This window comes from Rhinopithecus bieti, unplaced genomic scaffold (genome assembly GCF_001698545.2).
Source record: "Rhinopithecus bieti isolate Rb0 unplaced genomic scaffold, ASM169854v2 scaffold_31787, whole genome shotgun sequence".
Lineage (NCBI taxonomy): Eukaryota > Metazoa > Chordata > Mammalia > Primates > Cercopithecidae > Rhinopithecus > Rhinopithecus bieti.
Genome location: NW_016814655.1, coordinates 4,734,959 through 4,745,869, shown reverse-complemented (window position 1 = coordinate 4,745,869; position 10,911 = coordinate 4,734,959). Strand labels below are relative to the sequence as shown.

The window sequence follows — 10,911 nt, the reverse complement described above, 5'->3', positions numbered from 1 at the left end:
GTGGCCGGATCTCAGCTCACTGCAAGCTCCGCCTCCCAGGTTCACGCCATTCTCCTGCCTCCGCCTCCCAAGTAGCTGGGACTACAGGCGCCCGCCTCGTCGCCCGGCTAGTTTTTTGTATTCTTTAGTAGAGACGGGGTTTCACCGTATTAGCCAGGATGGTCTCGATCTCCTGACCTTGTGATCCGCCCGTCTCGGCCTCCCAAAGTGCTGGGATTACAGGCTTGAGCCACCGCGCCCGGCCCCTAATACTTATTGTTATATCTTATATCTCTTATATCTCAAGAGATGTTGCTATAAGGATAAAATAAGGTCATGTATGTAAAGCATGACATCATGTATGTAAAGCATGACACATAGCAGCCACTCAAAACACTACCCCCGTGTTTTGCTTTGTTTTTTAAATAATTTTTCACTGGCCATTTTCTTTTTTTTTTTTTTGAGACGGAGTCTGGCTCTGTCGCCCAGGCTGGAGTGCAGTGGCCAGATCTCAGCTCACTGCAAGCTCCGCCTCCCAGGTTCACGCCATTCTCCTGCCTCCGCCTCCCAAGTAGCTGGGACTACAGGCGCCCGCCTCGTCGCCCGGCTAGTTTTTTGTATTCTTTAGTAGAGACGGGGTTTCACCGTATTAGCCAGGATGGTCTCGATCTCCTGACCTTGTGATCCGCCCGTCTCGGCCTCCCAAAGTGCTGGGATTACAGGCTTGAGCCACTGCGCCCGGCCTCACTGGCCATTTTCTAACTAGAAAACATAAATAACTGTTGGGAACAATCTTCAAATGTTGAACATGCTTGAGAACGACCACAAGCTCCATATATGTAGAAAGTGCTCCATAAATACTGAACAAAGGAGTCATATGTTAAATAACAGCGGTTAGTTATATGCTAAAATTACTGTCGTTTTAGTAATTCATCAAGAACCTGTCATTGTAAAGCAGGCATAAAACAGCTGACTAAATGCTCAGAGAAACCCATATTTGGGTTTTTGCCACAGTTACCCAAATTTGAAAAAAAATACGTATTTGTCACAGCTGACGTTTGAAACAAAAACCAAACAAACCTTGGGGTTCACTTTTCGGTTGTACAGTTAACCCTGGGGGCTCATGGGATACCAGATGAGACACACTTAAGTCACACCACTGACTAAACTGTTTCACTTCAAGTTTTAAGACTAGCTCACACTTTTGGAGATAGAAAAAAAAGTATTTGGGAAACCAGATAAAGAATCCGGAATAATTTGTCCTAATTTCTTATTGTTAATCTTAGGAAAAAGGAAAAAAGAAAAACAAAATCTGTTTTCATCATTGATCACAACAGTTGTATACAACAGTGTTGTATATACACTGTCAATTTGTTGTATAAAGTGCCAATTTGCACCTGGAAACATGGGCAGTGGTTAATTTACTGTGGTCTGTAATTATAAATTAAACAATCATGGAATTACACAGTCCACTTAATTGATAAACAAATTGGGAAAAGTTAGACAGCTCTCATGCACTTCTCATCCATAATGACGAATCTTAACTCTGTTGGTTCGGCATGCCCTTTTCATTTCAATTCTAACTATTTTCTGGGTAAATATTTATGTTTGTATTCATTTGTTGAGAAAAAAGCCTTTAAACGGAGAGCTCACGTATAAATGATTAAGAAAAAGAAACAGTTGTAAAAAACTGTTTAGCCTAAGGTTAAAAAAAAAAAAAAAACTGAAAGTGTAGCAAGTGTGAAATGTGATTGGCAACTTCAAATAACCCTACTTCTTTAACAATCTGACAATGTAAAATCAATTGAGTTTTTTTCCTATCTAAAGCTACTCACTGGATAATCTGACCAAACATACATCTATTTCTTTTTCTTCCTTTCTAGCTTTTTTTTTTTTTTTTTTGGTTTTTTTTTTTTTTTTTTTTTTTTTACTTCTTAAATTGACAGAAATGGCTCAACATTTCTAAAAGTGAAGAAAGGAACTAGGAAGAGAGGTGGAGCAGTAACTATAAGTTTGATGACAGACTCTTTGCAGCCAACTAACCTGCTTTAAGTGGTTCAAAATCAATTTTTCTTTGATAGCTCTAAAATTACTCAATTCCATTTTAACTCCCTCCAACTAACTGTACAGACATCAACAAGAAACAGAGTGTCAACGGTCAGATCTGTCACAATCATAATTTAGAATTTGGGAAAGCTTTAATTAGGGCTGACAGAGAAAAGGCTTGCCCCAGATTTAAGCTCGATCTCCATTTTTAACATCTCGTTCTTTTCAGTTTGGAGACCCCAAGCTAGGATTAAGATCTTTTGGCCCTGGTGTGGTCACATGCAAGAGGAGACTGCAAAAGGTTTCGAAGGAAATTCCAGAGACCGGGCAGCTAATATGCTTCCATCAACATGGATTAAGTATTGAATGAAAAATCGGTCATCACCAACAACCAGGTCTTGCACAACTCTCAGCAAATAGCTAAATAATTCGGGACTGAGGAAGCGCACCCGCCACGCAGACACCAAGACGGCGTAAAATCCACCAGGCATCCCTTCAAAGCGGCTCCCCTTTGTGTCCTGGGACTTACTCCCCTACCCCCCAGGGGCCCAGACAGCGCGAGAAGGAGGAAGGCTAAGCTACCATCTCCCCTGCTACCGCCAGGGCGACCTCAGAGCCAGCGGGGCCGGCCTTCTCTCCGCTTCTGGCCGGGCTCCAGACGAACCCCACTTTACTGCAGCGCCGGGAGACCGATTGCCCGGGAAGTCTAAGCCAGCGAGCGAAAGCTGCTCTCTACAGCTCCTGGGATCCGCCCTCACCCCTGTCCCCAGAGTAACGATGGAGCCTGAGCTCCGCACCCGGCCAGCCGCGCACTCTGCCAGCCCCTTCCCCAAGCCTCGGACCCGCCGCAAGCCCCGCCTTCCTCTCCAGGCCCAGGCCTCCCTCCAGGGCCCACCCTCGGGGCTCCCCGCCGACCCCCGAAATCAGTGCAGAACCCAGATAGCAGGCTGAGCGATGTCCCATTCCCTCCTTGGCTTTAAGCGCAGTGCTCCGCCCTGGGCCTGGGGACGAGAGGGGGGTAACCGGCCGGCTCCAAGGGGGCCCAGGTCCCCACACTCACCATCCTCCCGCCGAGTCCCTCCTCCTCCTCCTCCTCCTGCCTCCCCCGTTACCAAGGGCAACTGCTGCGGCGCCGCCCCCGACGTCCCTCGCACGCACAGCGGAGGAGTGGAGCAGCAGTACGGGGCGGGGTGCAGCTCCGCTTTCCCCCAGAGTGCGCAAGCGCGCCAAGGCGCCCGCCCACTGCGCGGGCGAGCTACGGGAGCTGCAGAGGCGGCGGCCGGCTAGCCTGGACCTGGGAGTGGAGAAAGGCTGCCCACGTGGCTGGCGGGAGCCTCCCGGCCTGGGATTGGTCGAAAAGGAGGGGCGTGGGCGGGCATGGGGGCCGTTCCCCCGCCCAGGTCTCTCACCCGGCCAGGTTTCTAAGGCGGACTGTAACTGGTGTGGCATTTGTCCCGGGACCAGGTAAGGGGCCTTGGGACGAGGGCGCTCGCCCTGTCTACCTCCAATCCCCACATCTCGGGAGGGAGCTGAGATTTCTGTCCTGACTGTCCAGGCGGGGCTGCAGCGCGGGCTAGACTTCCACCTGCAGAAGCCACGTGGCGCGAGGAGTGTGCCCTGGGGCTGCAGATGGGCCCCTCTGCTCCGATCCCCATTGCCTGCAGGTGGCAGGCCGAGGGGCTGGGGCGTTACGAGCCGTCCGGGATAGGGGAGTACCGATGGGGGGAGACCGTCTGTCGGAGGGCAAGAAGCAGCCTGGGGCTGGCCCTGAGCCCTGAGGTGAGCTGAAGCACAGGTGAAAGGCGTTTTGGGGATCGGCCCAGTTTTTGTTTTGTGACAGGGTGTCGCTCCGTCGCGCGGGCCGGAGTGCGGTGTCGCGATCTCGGCTCACTGCAGCCTTCGCCTCGCGGGCTTAAAAGCGATTCTCCCGCCTCAGACTCTCGAGTAGCTGGGATTGCAGGTGGGCGCCACCACGCCTGGCTAATTTTTTGTATTTTGTTTTTGTAGAGACAGGGTTTCGCCATGTTGCCCAGGCTGCGCTCGAACTCCTGGGGTCAAGCGATCCGCCCGCCTAGGCCTCCCAAAGTGCTGGGACTACAGGTGTCCCAAAGTGGTGAGCCACCGTGCCCAGCCTCTGGCCGGTTTTGCTAAGCTGCTTTGGACCGGACCGTGCACCATCTGTAGTCCTGGAGGAGGCAACAATGAGCCTGCATTTTCAGCCAAGGAAGAGCAAGAAGGGTACTGGGGTGGGTTGGGAAGTGCTACCTCCCACCCCTTTCCTGATGCAGAGGACTATAAGAAGAGTTTGCACAAACGTGTTAGGCCCTGTTCTAGACGCTGTAGACACAGCAGTGGACAAAATCAGCCCGTATGGAAATTACATCCTTCCTAATGAAATACGTTTCATACCAAATTTCATTTCATTTTCACAACCCCTATAAATTGGTAATTGCGGCCAGGAGCAGTGGCTCATGCCTTTAATCCCAGCACTTTGAGAGACTGAAGGGGAGGATGACGCGAGCCCAGGAGTTGGAGACCAGCCCAGGCAACACAGTAGGACCCTGCCTCTATAAAAAAATTTTTTTTTTAACTTAGCCAGAGGTTCTGTGGCACACTTGTAGTCCTGGCTACTCAGGAGGTTGAAGCTGGAGGATTGCTTGAGCCCAGGAGCTATTATCACACCACTGTACTCCAACCTGGGTGACAGAGCAAGACCCTGCCTCAAAAAAAAAAAAACCAAAAAACAAAAACCAACATCTGCTGCTTGCATATCTGCTTCAGATCCTTAGAGAGAAAAGCAGTTCAGAGCCTTGACTAAGGAGGTAATGAATGGAGGTGATGATACAGGCACACAAACCCCTATAATCTACTCATCTCTAGACTGTTAGCCCTTTTGTGAAAAAGGCAAGGCAGATTGCTCTTTCTACGTTGTCTGGTTTCTAACAGCCCACTTGCCTTGGAGTCAGACAAGTATCCATAAGCCTATACCTGGGCCTGCTCCTGTAATTATTACTCTCATTTTCCAGCTTGCTCTAGGCAGCCTTGACCCTAATCCTTGCCTGTCTCAGTGGTCTTTGTGTCTGACCTTCTGAGGTCTTTGGCTACCTTGATCTTCCTCTGATGTAAGTACCAGCGATATGTTTCGTTTTTCTCCCTACCTGGGGCTACAAACAGGAATCTTGTGCACTTCTGCTTGTAAGAGGATACCTCAGAAGGAATTTGGAAGCTTGTTTTCTGATCTCTGATACCATTTGTCAGAGAAAATCTCTCTCTGGGAAGGATGAGCATTATGTCAGAGATGATATTAGTCTATTTCTTTTTTTCTCTTTTTTCCCTCTCTTTCTTTCCCTCTTTTATTTTATTTTATTTTATTTTTTTGAGATGGAGTTTTGCTCTTATTGTCCAGGCTGGAGTGCAGTGCCGCGATCTTGGCTCACCACAACCTCCACCTCCCGGGTTCAAATGATTCTCCTGCCTCAGCCTCCCAAGTAGCTGGGATTACAGGCATGCACCACCATGCCTGGCTAATTTTGTATTTTTAATAGAGATGGGGTTTCTCCATGTTGGTCAGGGTGGTCTTGAACTCTCGACCTCAGGTGATCTGCCCGCCTTGGCCTTTCAAAGTGTTGGGATTACAGGTGTGAGCCACTGTGCCAGGCCTCTTTCCTTCTTTTTTAAGGAGTTGGCAAGTAGGCTATAGTGGATAGAGGACCTTGGGGAAGTAAGTAAGGCCTTAGCTATTGTCCAATCTTTGAGGACTGGATCTGTTGATTGTTGGTGTTTATATCTGCTGCAAGCACTTAGTCCAGGGCCAAGTGTACCAAAAATGCCCACCGTGGTGGCCCAATCCATGTGCACTTTCTAGGCTTCAGTTTCCTCTCTGTAAACTGAGATCTTAGATCACTTGTCTTCAAGCTGTGACATTCTTTGTTTTTGAAGACGGAGTCTTGCTCTGTCACCCAGGCTGGAGTGCAGTGGTGTGATCTCCAGTCACTGCAACCTCTGCCTCCCAGGTTCAAGTGATTCTCCTGCCTCAGTCTCCCGAGTAGCTAGGATTACAGGTGCCTGCCACCATGCCTGGCTAATTTTTTGTATTTTTAGTAGAGATGGAGTTTCACCGGGTTAGCCAGGATGGTCTTGATCTGACCTCATGATCCGCCTGCCTTGGCCTCCCAAAATGCTAGGATTACAGGTGTGAGCCACTGCGCCGGGCCTCAAGCTGTGACATTCTTTAATCCTAGGAGGGAGATACCATTAAATCACTGGTCTGATTTTTACTCCTACCTTGTTCCTAGTAGTGTAACCATAATCCTTCAGAAGTGGGGCTACCCTGGACATGTTGATGACCTTTTTAGGGAAGACTATATGTGGCTTGTGTGGGAGGAGGGACAGTAACTGTGGAAGAAAATTTAGAGACCGGTATGACTCAGCACAGGCAAGGTAGACAATTTGCAACTTCATGAAAGAAAGCCTGCTCTTGCCGGGCATGGTGGCTCATGTCTGTAATTCCAGCACTTTGGGAGGCCAAGGTGGGCGGATCACCTGAGGTCAGGAGTTTGAGACCAGCCTGACCAACATGGAGAAACCCTGTTTCTACTAAAAATACAAAATTAGCCGGGTATGGTGGTACATGCCTGTAATCCCAGCTATTAGGGAGGCTGAGGCAGGAGATTTGCTTGAACCTGGGAGGTGGAAGTTGCGGTGAGCCGAGATTGTGCCATTGCATTCCAGCCTGGGCAACAAGAGTGAAACTCCGTCTCAAAAAAAAAAAAAAGCCTGCTCTTAATTCTGTAACCTAGGCAGGTTCTGAGTTTGACTTAAGACAGGTGGTATCCTTGATGCCAACAGACCCAAGAAGTTGGAATGCATTTCAGGTAAGCAGTAAATATTCTTCGAGAGCATGTGAAAGATGTAGCAGGAAACTTCACAGACATGATCCCTATGCTCGTGAGCCTTACAGTCTGTCAGGGGAGGCAGAGTTTACGCAAATCACAGTCAATGACAAGAAAGTGACAATCACAAATGCCCAGCATGCTGCAAAGGACAGGATGCTGTAGAAGTGTAGAAGTATATATCATAGAAGGACTTGAGTTTGTCCTGAAGGAGTCGGGGAACAGTGCCCATTGGGGTACAGTGGGTGTGTGGGGGAAATGTTCCAGACAGATCGTTTAGGTTTTTTTTTTTTTTTTTTTTCGGCTTTATGTTTTATTTAAGACAGGGACTCTGCAGTTTCTAGCCTGACTTTAGTTAAGAAGGCAAAGGCTCTTGCATAATTAGCAAATGTTTACCCCTTGATGATAGTCCCTCCATTCTGAGAAGCAGAGGACTTTTCCACGTTGCATTAAGGGGAACAGATGTCAGAGAAGGTCTGGCCCTGTGTGTACGTGTGTGCTGAGGGGGAGGCACAGCATTTTGCTCAGTCAGGCTGTCTCCAGCGTGCGTTAGCCTGGGACTCTGTAAGCCAAGGCAGCATGTGGTCAGCCAACCAAGCTGACTCCTTTTAGGTTCATGTAGAGTCTGGGAAAGTGAACTCTTTTCCCTCCTCCCACTCCTGCTTCAGTTGGGACTGAGAGAAATGCCTTTGGTCTTTGAACCAGCCTGCAGGAGACCAGGTGGCAGGGGAGAGGGGAATTCTGAGTTTTGGCAATGGACTCTTTCTGTCTGCCTTCTGACTTCTCTGGAGATTGCCGCTTCAGAGAAGCATCAGGGCCAGGCTAGGGCGCTGTGGATACTCCATGTTGAGCCTCTCCTCTTGTCCCTGGTCCTTCCTCTTAGGAAAAGGTGTACCCCCAGCATATCAGCTTCCTGATGTCTCTTCCGCCCTAACGAAAAATCTAAAAATTGACCACCACTCTTCCTTCCCCAACTCGGTCCCTCCTACCTCTTTTCTTGAACTGGAACTCCTGGCCTCCCAAAGTGCTGGGATTACAGGCCTGTCTGTGCCTGTCTCTCTTCTTTCTGATGATTCTCCCCATCTTTGGGGGCTTCCTTTTCTCGGCTTCTTTTTTTTTTTGAGAGAGAGAGGGTCTTGCTCGGTTGCCAAGATGGAGTGCAGTGGCGCCATCTTGGGTCACTGCAACCTCCAGCAGTGATTCTCCTGCCTCAGCCTCCCGAGTAGCTGGGATTACAGGCACCTGCCACCATGCCCAACTAATGTTTTGTATTTTTAGTAGAGACGGGGTTTCACCATGTTGGCCAGGCTGGTCTCGAACTCCTGACCTCGTGATCTGCCCGCCTCGGCCTTCCAAAGCACTGGGATTATAGGCATGAGCCACCGTGCCTGGTCTTGGCTTCTTTTTTTTTTTTTTTTTAAGACAAAGTCTTACTCTGTCGCCCAGGCTGGAGTACAGTGGCACAATCTCAGCTCACTGCAACCTCCGCCTCCTGGGTTCAAGTGATTCTCGTGCCTCAGCCTCCTGAATAACTAGAATTGCAGGTGCCTGCCACCATGCCCAGCTAATTTTTGTATTTTTTTTAGTAGAGACAAGGTTTCACCATGTTGACCAGGCTGGTCTCAAACTCCTGACCTCAGGTGATCCACCCACCTCGGCCTCCCAAAGTGCTGGGATTACAGGTGTGAGCCACCGTGCCTGACCTCAGCTTCTTAAATGTCCTGGTTTTTCAGGGTTTGTCCTTAGCTCTCTCCTCTTCCCATTCTGTGTGTGTTCTCACTGGAAAACTTTATCGTAAATCACCTCGATGCTGCTGACTCCGTTTTTTCCTTCTAGCTCTGACCTCTGTTTTCTTTCAAGCCTGAATACCCAGGGGCTGATGAACTTCTTATTCAGCAAATACTTGAATATTGTGCTAGGCACTGGGGTGACAGTGGTGAGCAAAATGAACATACCACCTCACTTTACAGGTGAATTATTTAACTTAGTTAAGGTGCTATTTCTAAGAAAAAGACAAAATGCCCTAGTAGTAGAAGCTATAGAAGTAAATCTGAAAATTATTTGTACAAAAAAAAAAAAAGGACAAATAGATACTATTCAGTGAAGAGAGGAAACACTAGCTTTTGAATATGGTGTTTGGAAAGGACCTGAGACAGGATGCAGCCTATTGCATTTAAGAAAATCCTGGCCAGGCTTGGTGCCTCACGCTTGTAATCCCAGCACTTGGGGAGGCCGAGGTGGGTGGTGGATCACGAGGTCAGGAGATCGAGACCATCCTGGCTAACACAGTGAAATCCCGTCTCTGCTAAAAATACAAATAGTTAGCTGGGTGTGGTGGCACGTGCCTGTAATCCCAGCTACTCAGGAGGCTGAGGCAGGAGAATCGCTTGAACTCAGGAGGTGGAGGTTGCAGTGAGGTGAGATCGCACCACTGCACTCCAGCCTGCAGCCTGGGTGACAGAGCAAGACTCCATCTCAAAAAAAAAAAAATCTCATGGCAGGACTGGGGGTGGTGGCTCACTCCTGTAATCCCAGCACTTTGGGAGGCCAAGGCAGGCAGATCCCTTGAGCTCAGGAGTTGAGACCAGCCAGGGTAACATAGGAAGACCCTGTCTCTACAAAAAATACAAACATTAGCCGGGAATGGTGGCACATGCCTGTGATCCCAGGTACTTGGGAGGCTAAGGTCAGAGGATCTTTTGAGCCCAGGAGGTGGAGGCTGGGGTAGTGAGCCATGATCATACCACTGTACTCCCACCTGGGCAACAGAGCAAGACCCTGTCTCAAAAAAAAAAAAAAAAAAAAAGGCCGGATGTGGTGGCTCACGCCTGTAATCCCAGCACTTTGGGACGCCGAGGCAGGCGGATCACGAGGTCAGCAGATCGAGACCATCATGGCTAACAGAGTGAAACCCCGTCTCTACTAAAAGTACAAAAAAATCAGCCGGGCGTGGCAGCATGTGCCTGTAGTCCCAGCTGCTGGGAAGGCTGAGGCAGGAGAATGGTGTGAACCTGGGAGGCGGAGCTTGCTGTGAGCCACGATCTCGCCACTGCACTCCAGTCTGGGCGACAGAGCGAGACTCCGTCTTAAAAATAATAATAATAAATAATCCCATGGCATTTGAAACTCAACATGGAGAAATCAAGCTTACTATTAGTATTTTCTCCCTCAAAGCCAATTTTTCTGTGCTCTCTTGGTTAGCACCTATCGCCCAAGTCAGAAACCCTAGATATCACTCTGGATATTTGTCCTGTGTCAACTCGGCTAAGCTAAACAAGACTCCTGGGATTCCCTCTCTGGTATATTCCAGTTATAGTGGCTACCCAGGAGTACACATGCACCATCTTCCAGCTCTTCAGACAAACAGTAATCTAGGTGCTGCTGTGAGGGGATTTTGCAGATATAATTAAATTCCTCAATTGTTTGGTTTTAAGTTAATCAAAAGGGAGATTATCCTGGATGGCCTGACCTAATCAGGTGGAACTCCTTTAAAGGAGGGCTAGACCACCCCTGAATCCCCTCTGAGGTTCTGGACTCTGAGCCATTACCCACGTTGCTCCCTCTCCCCAGGGATGGTCTGTTGCTGGTTGCCTGCCCTGCTGACTTCAGGATTGCCTAGCCAACAGCCACAGTTATGTGAGCCAATTAGCTAATTCCTTGTGATAAATCAATTTCTATATTTTATCAATATTATATTATGTCGGCTTTATATATATTTAGGCCAGGAGTGGTGGTGCATGCCTGTAATCCCAGCACTTAGGGAGGATGAGATGGGGGGATTCCTTGAGCCCAGAAGTTTGAGATTACAGTGAGCTATGATTGCACCACTCCACTCCACCCTGGGCAACAGACAGAGACCCTGCCTAAAAAGAGAAAAAAAAGTTATAAAGTTTATATAGATCAATGTATATTTATAATATATAAAGTTATATATTTATATATAATTTTATATAGCTATATGAATTTATGTTTATTATGTTTACATATTATATTT

At 48.4% G+C, this 10,911-nt stretch overlaps 2 protein-coding genes across 5 annotated transcripts in view; one reads left to right on the top strand and one right to left on the bottom strand.

Moving 5' to 3' along the window:
* The window catches only part of ARL3 (ARF like GTPase 3), a 49,132-nt gene extending 45,887 nt beyond the window's left edge, over positions 1–3,245 (bottom strand). The window contains exon 1 of the mRNA XM_017851689.1: positions 3,086–3,245. Coding sequence (XP_017707178.1) covers positions 3,086–3,088 — 3 coding nt within the window. The 5' untranslated portion in view covers positions 3,089–3,245. The remainder of the gene's footprint in view (positions 1–3,085) is intronic.
* A 33-nt stretch (positions 3,246–3,278) lies between these two features.
* The window catches only part of SFXN2 (sideroflexin 2), a 34,585-nt gene continuing 26,952 nt past the window's right edge, over positions 3,279–10,911 (top strand). The window contains exons 1-2 of one of the 4 annotated variants that reach the window (XM_017851676.1): positions 3,293–3,489; positions 5,052–5,147. In XM_017851676.1, the coding sequence (XP_017707165.1) occupies positions 5,146–5,147 (2 nt within the window). In that variant the 5' untranslated portion in view covers positions 3,293–3,489; positions 5,052–5,145. Of the gene's footprint in view, positions 3,490–5,051; positions 5,148–10,911 lie in introns of all 4 variants that reach the window. The other 3 variants (XM_017851677.1, XM_017851674.1, XM_017851684.1) reach the window with 3 other exon arrangements.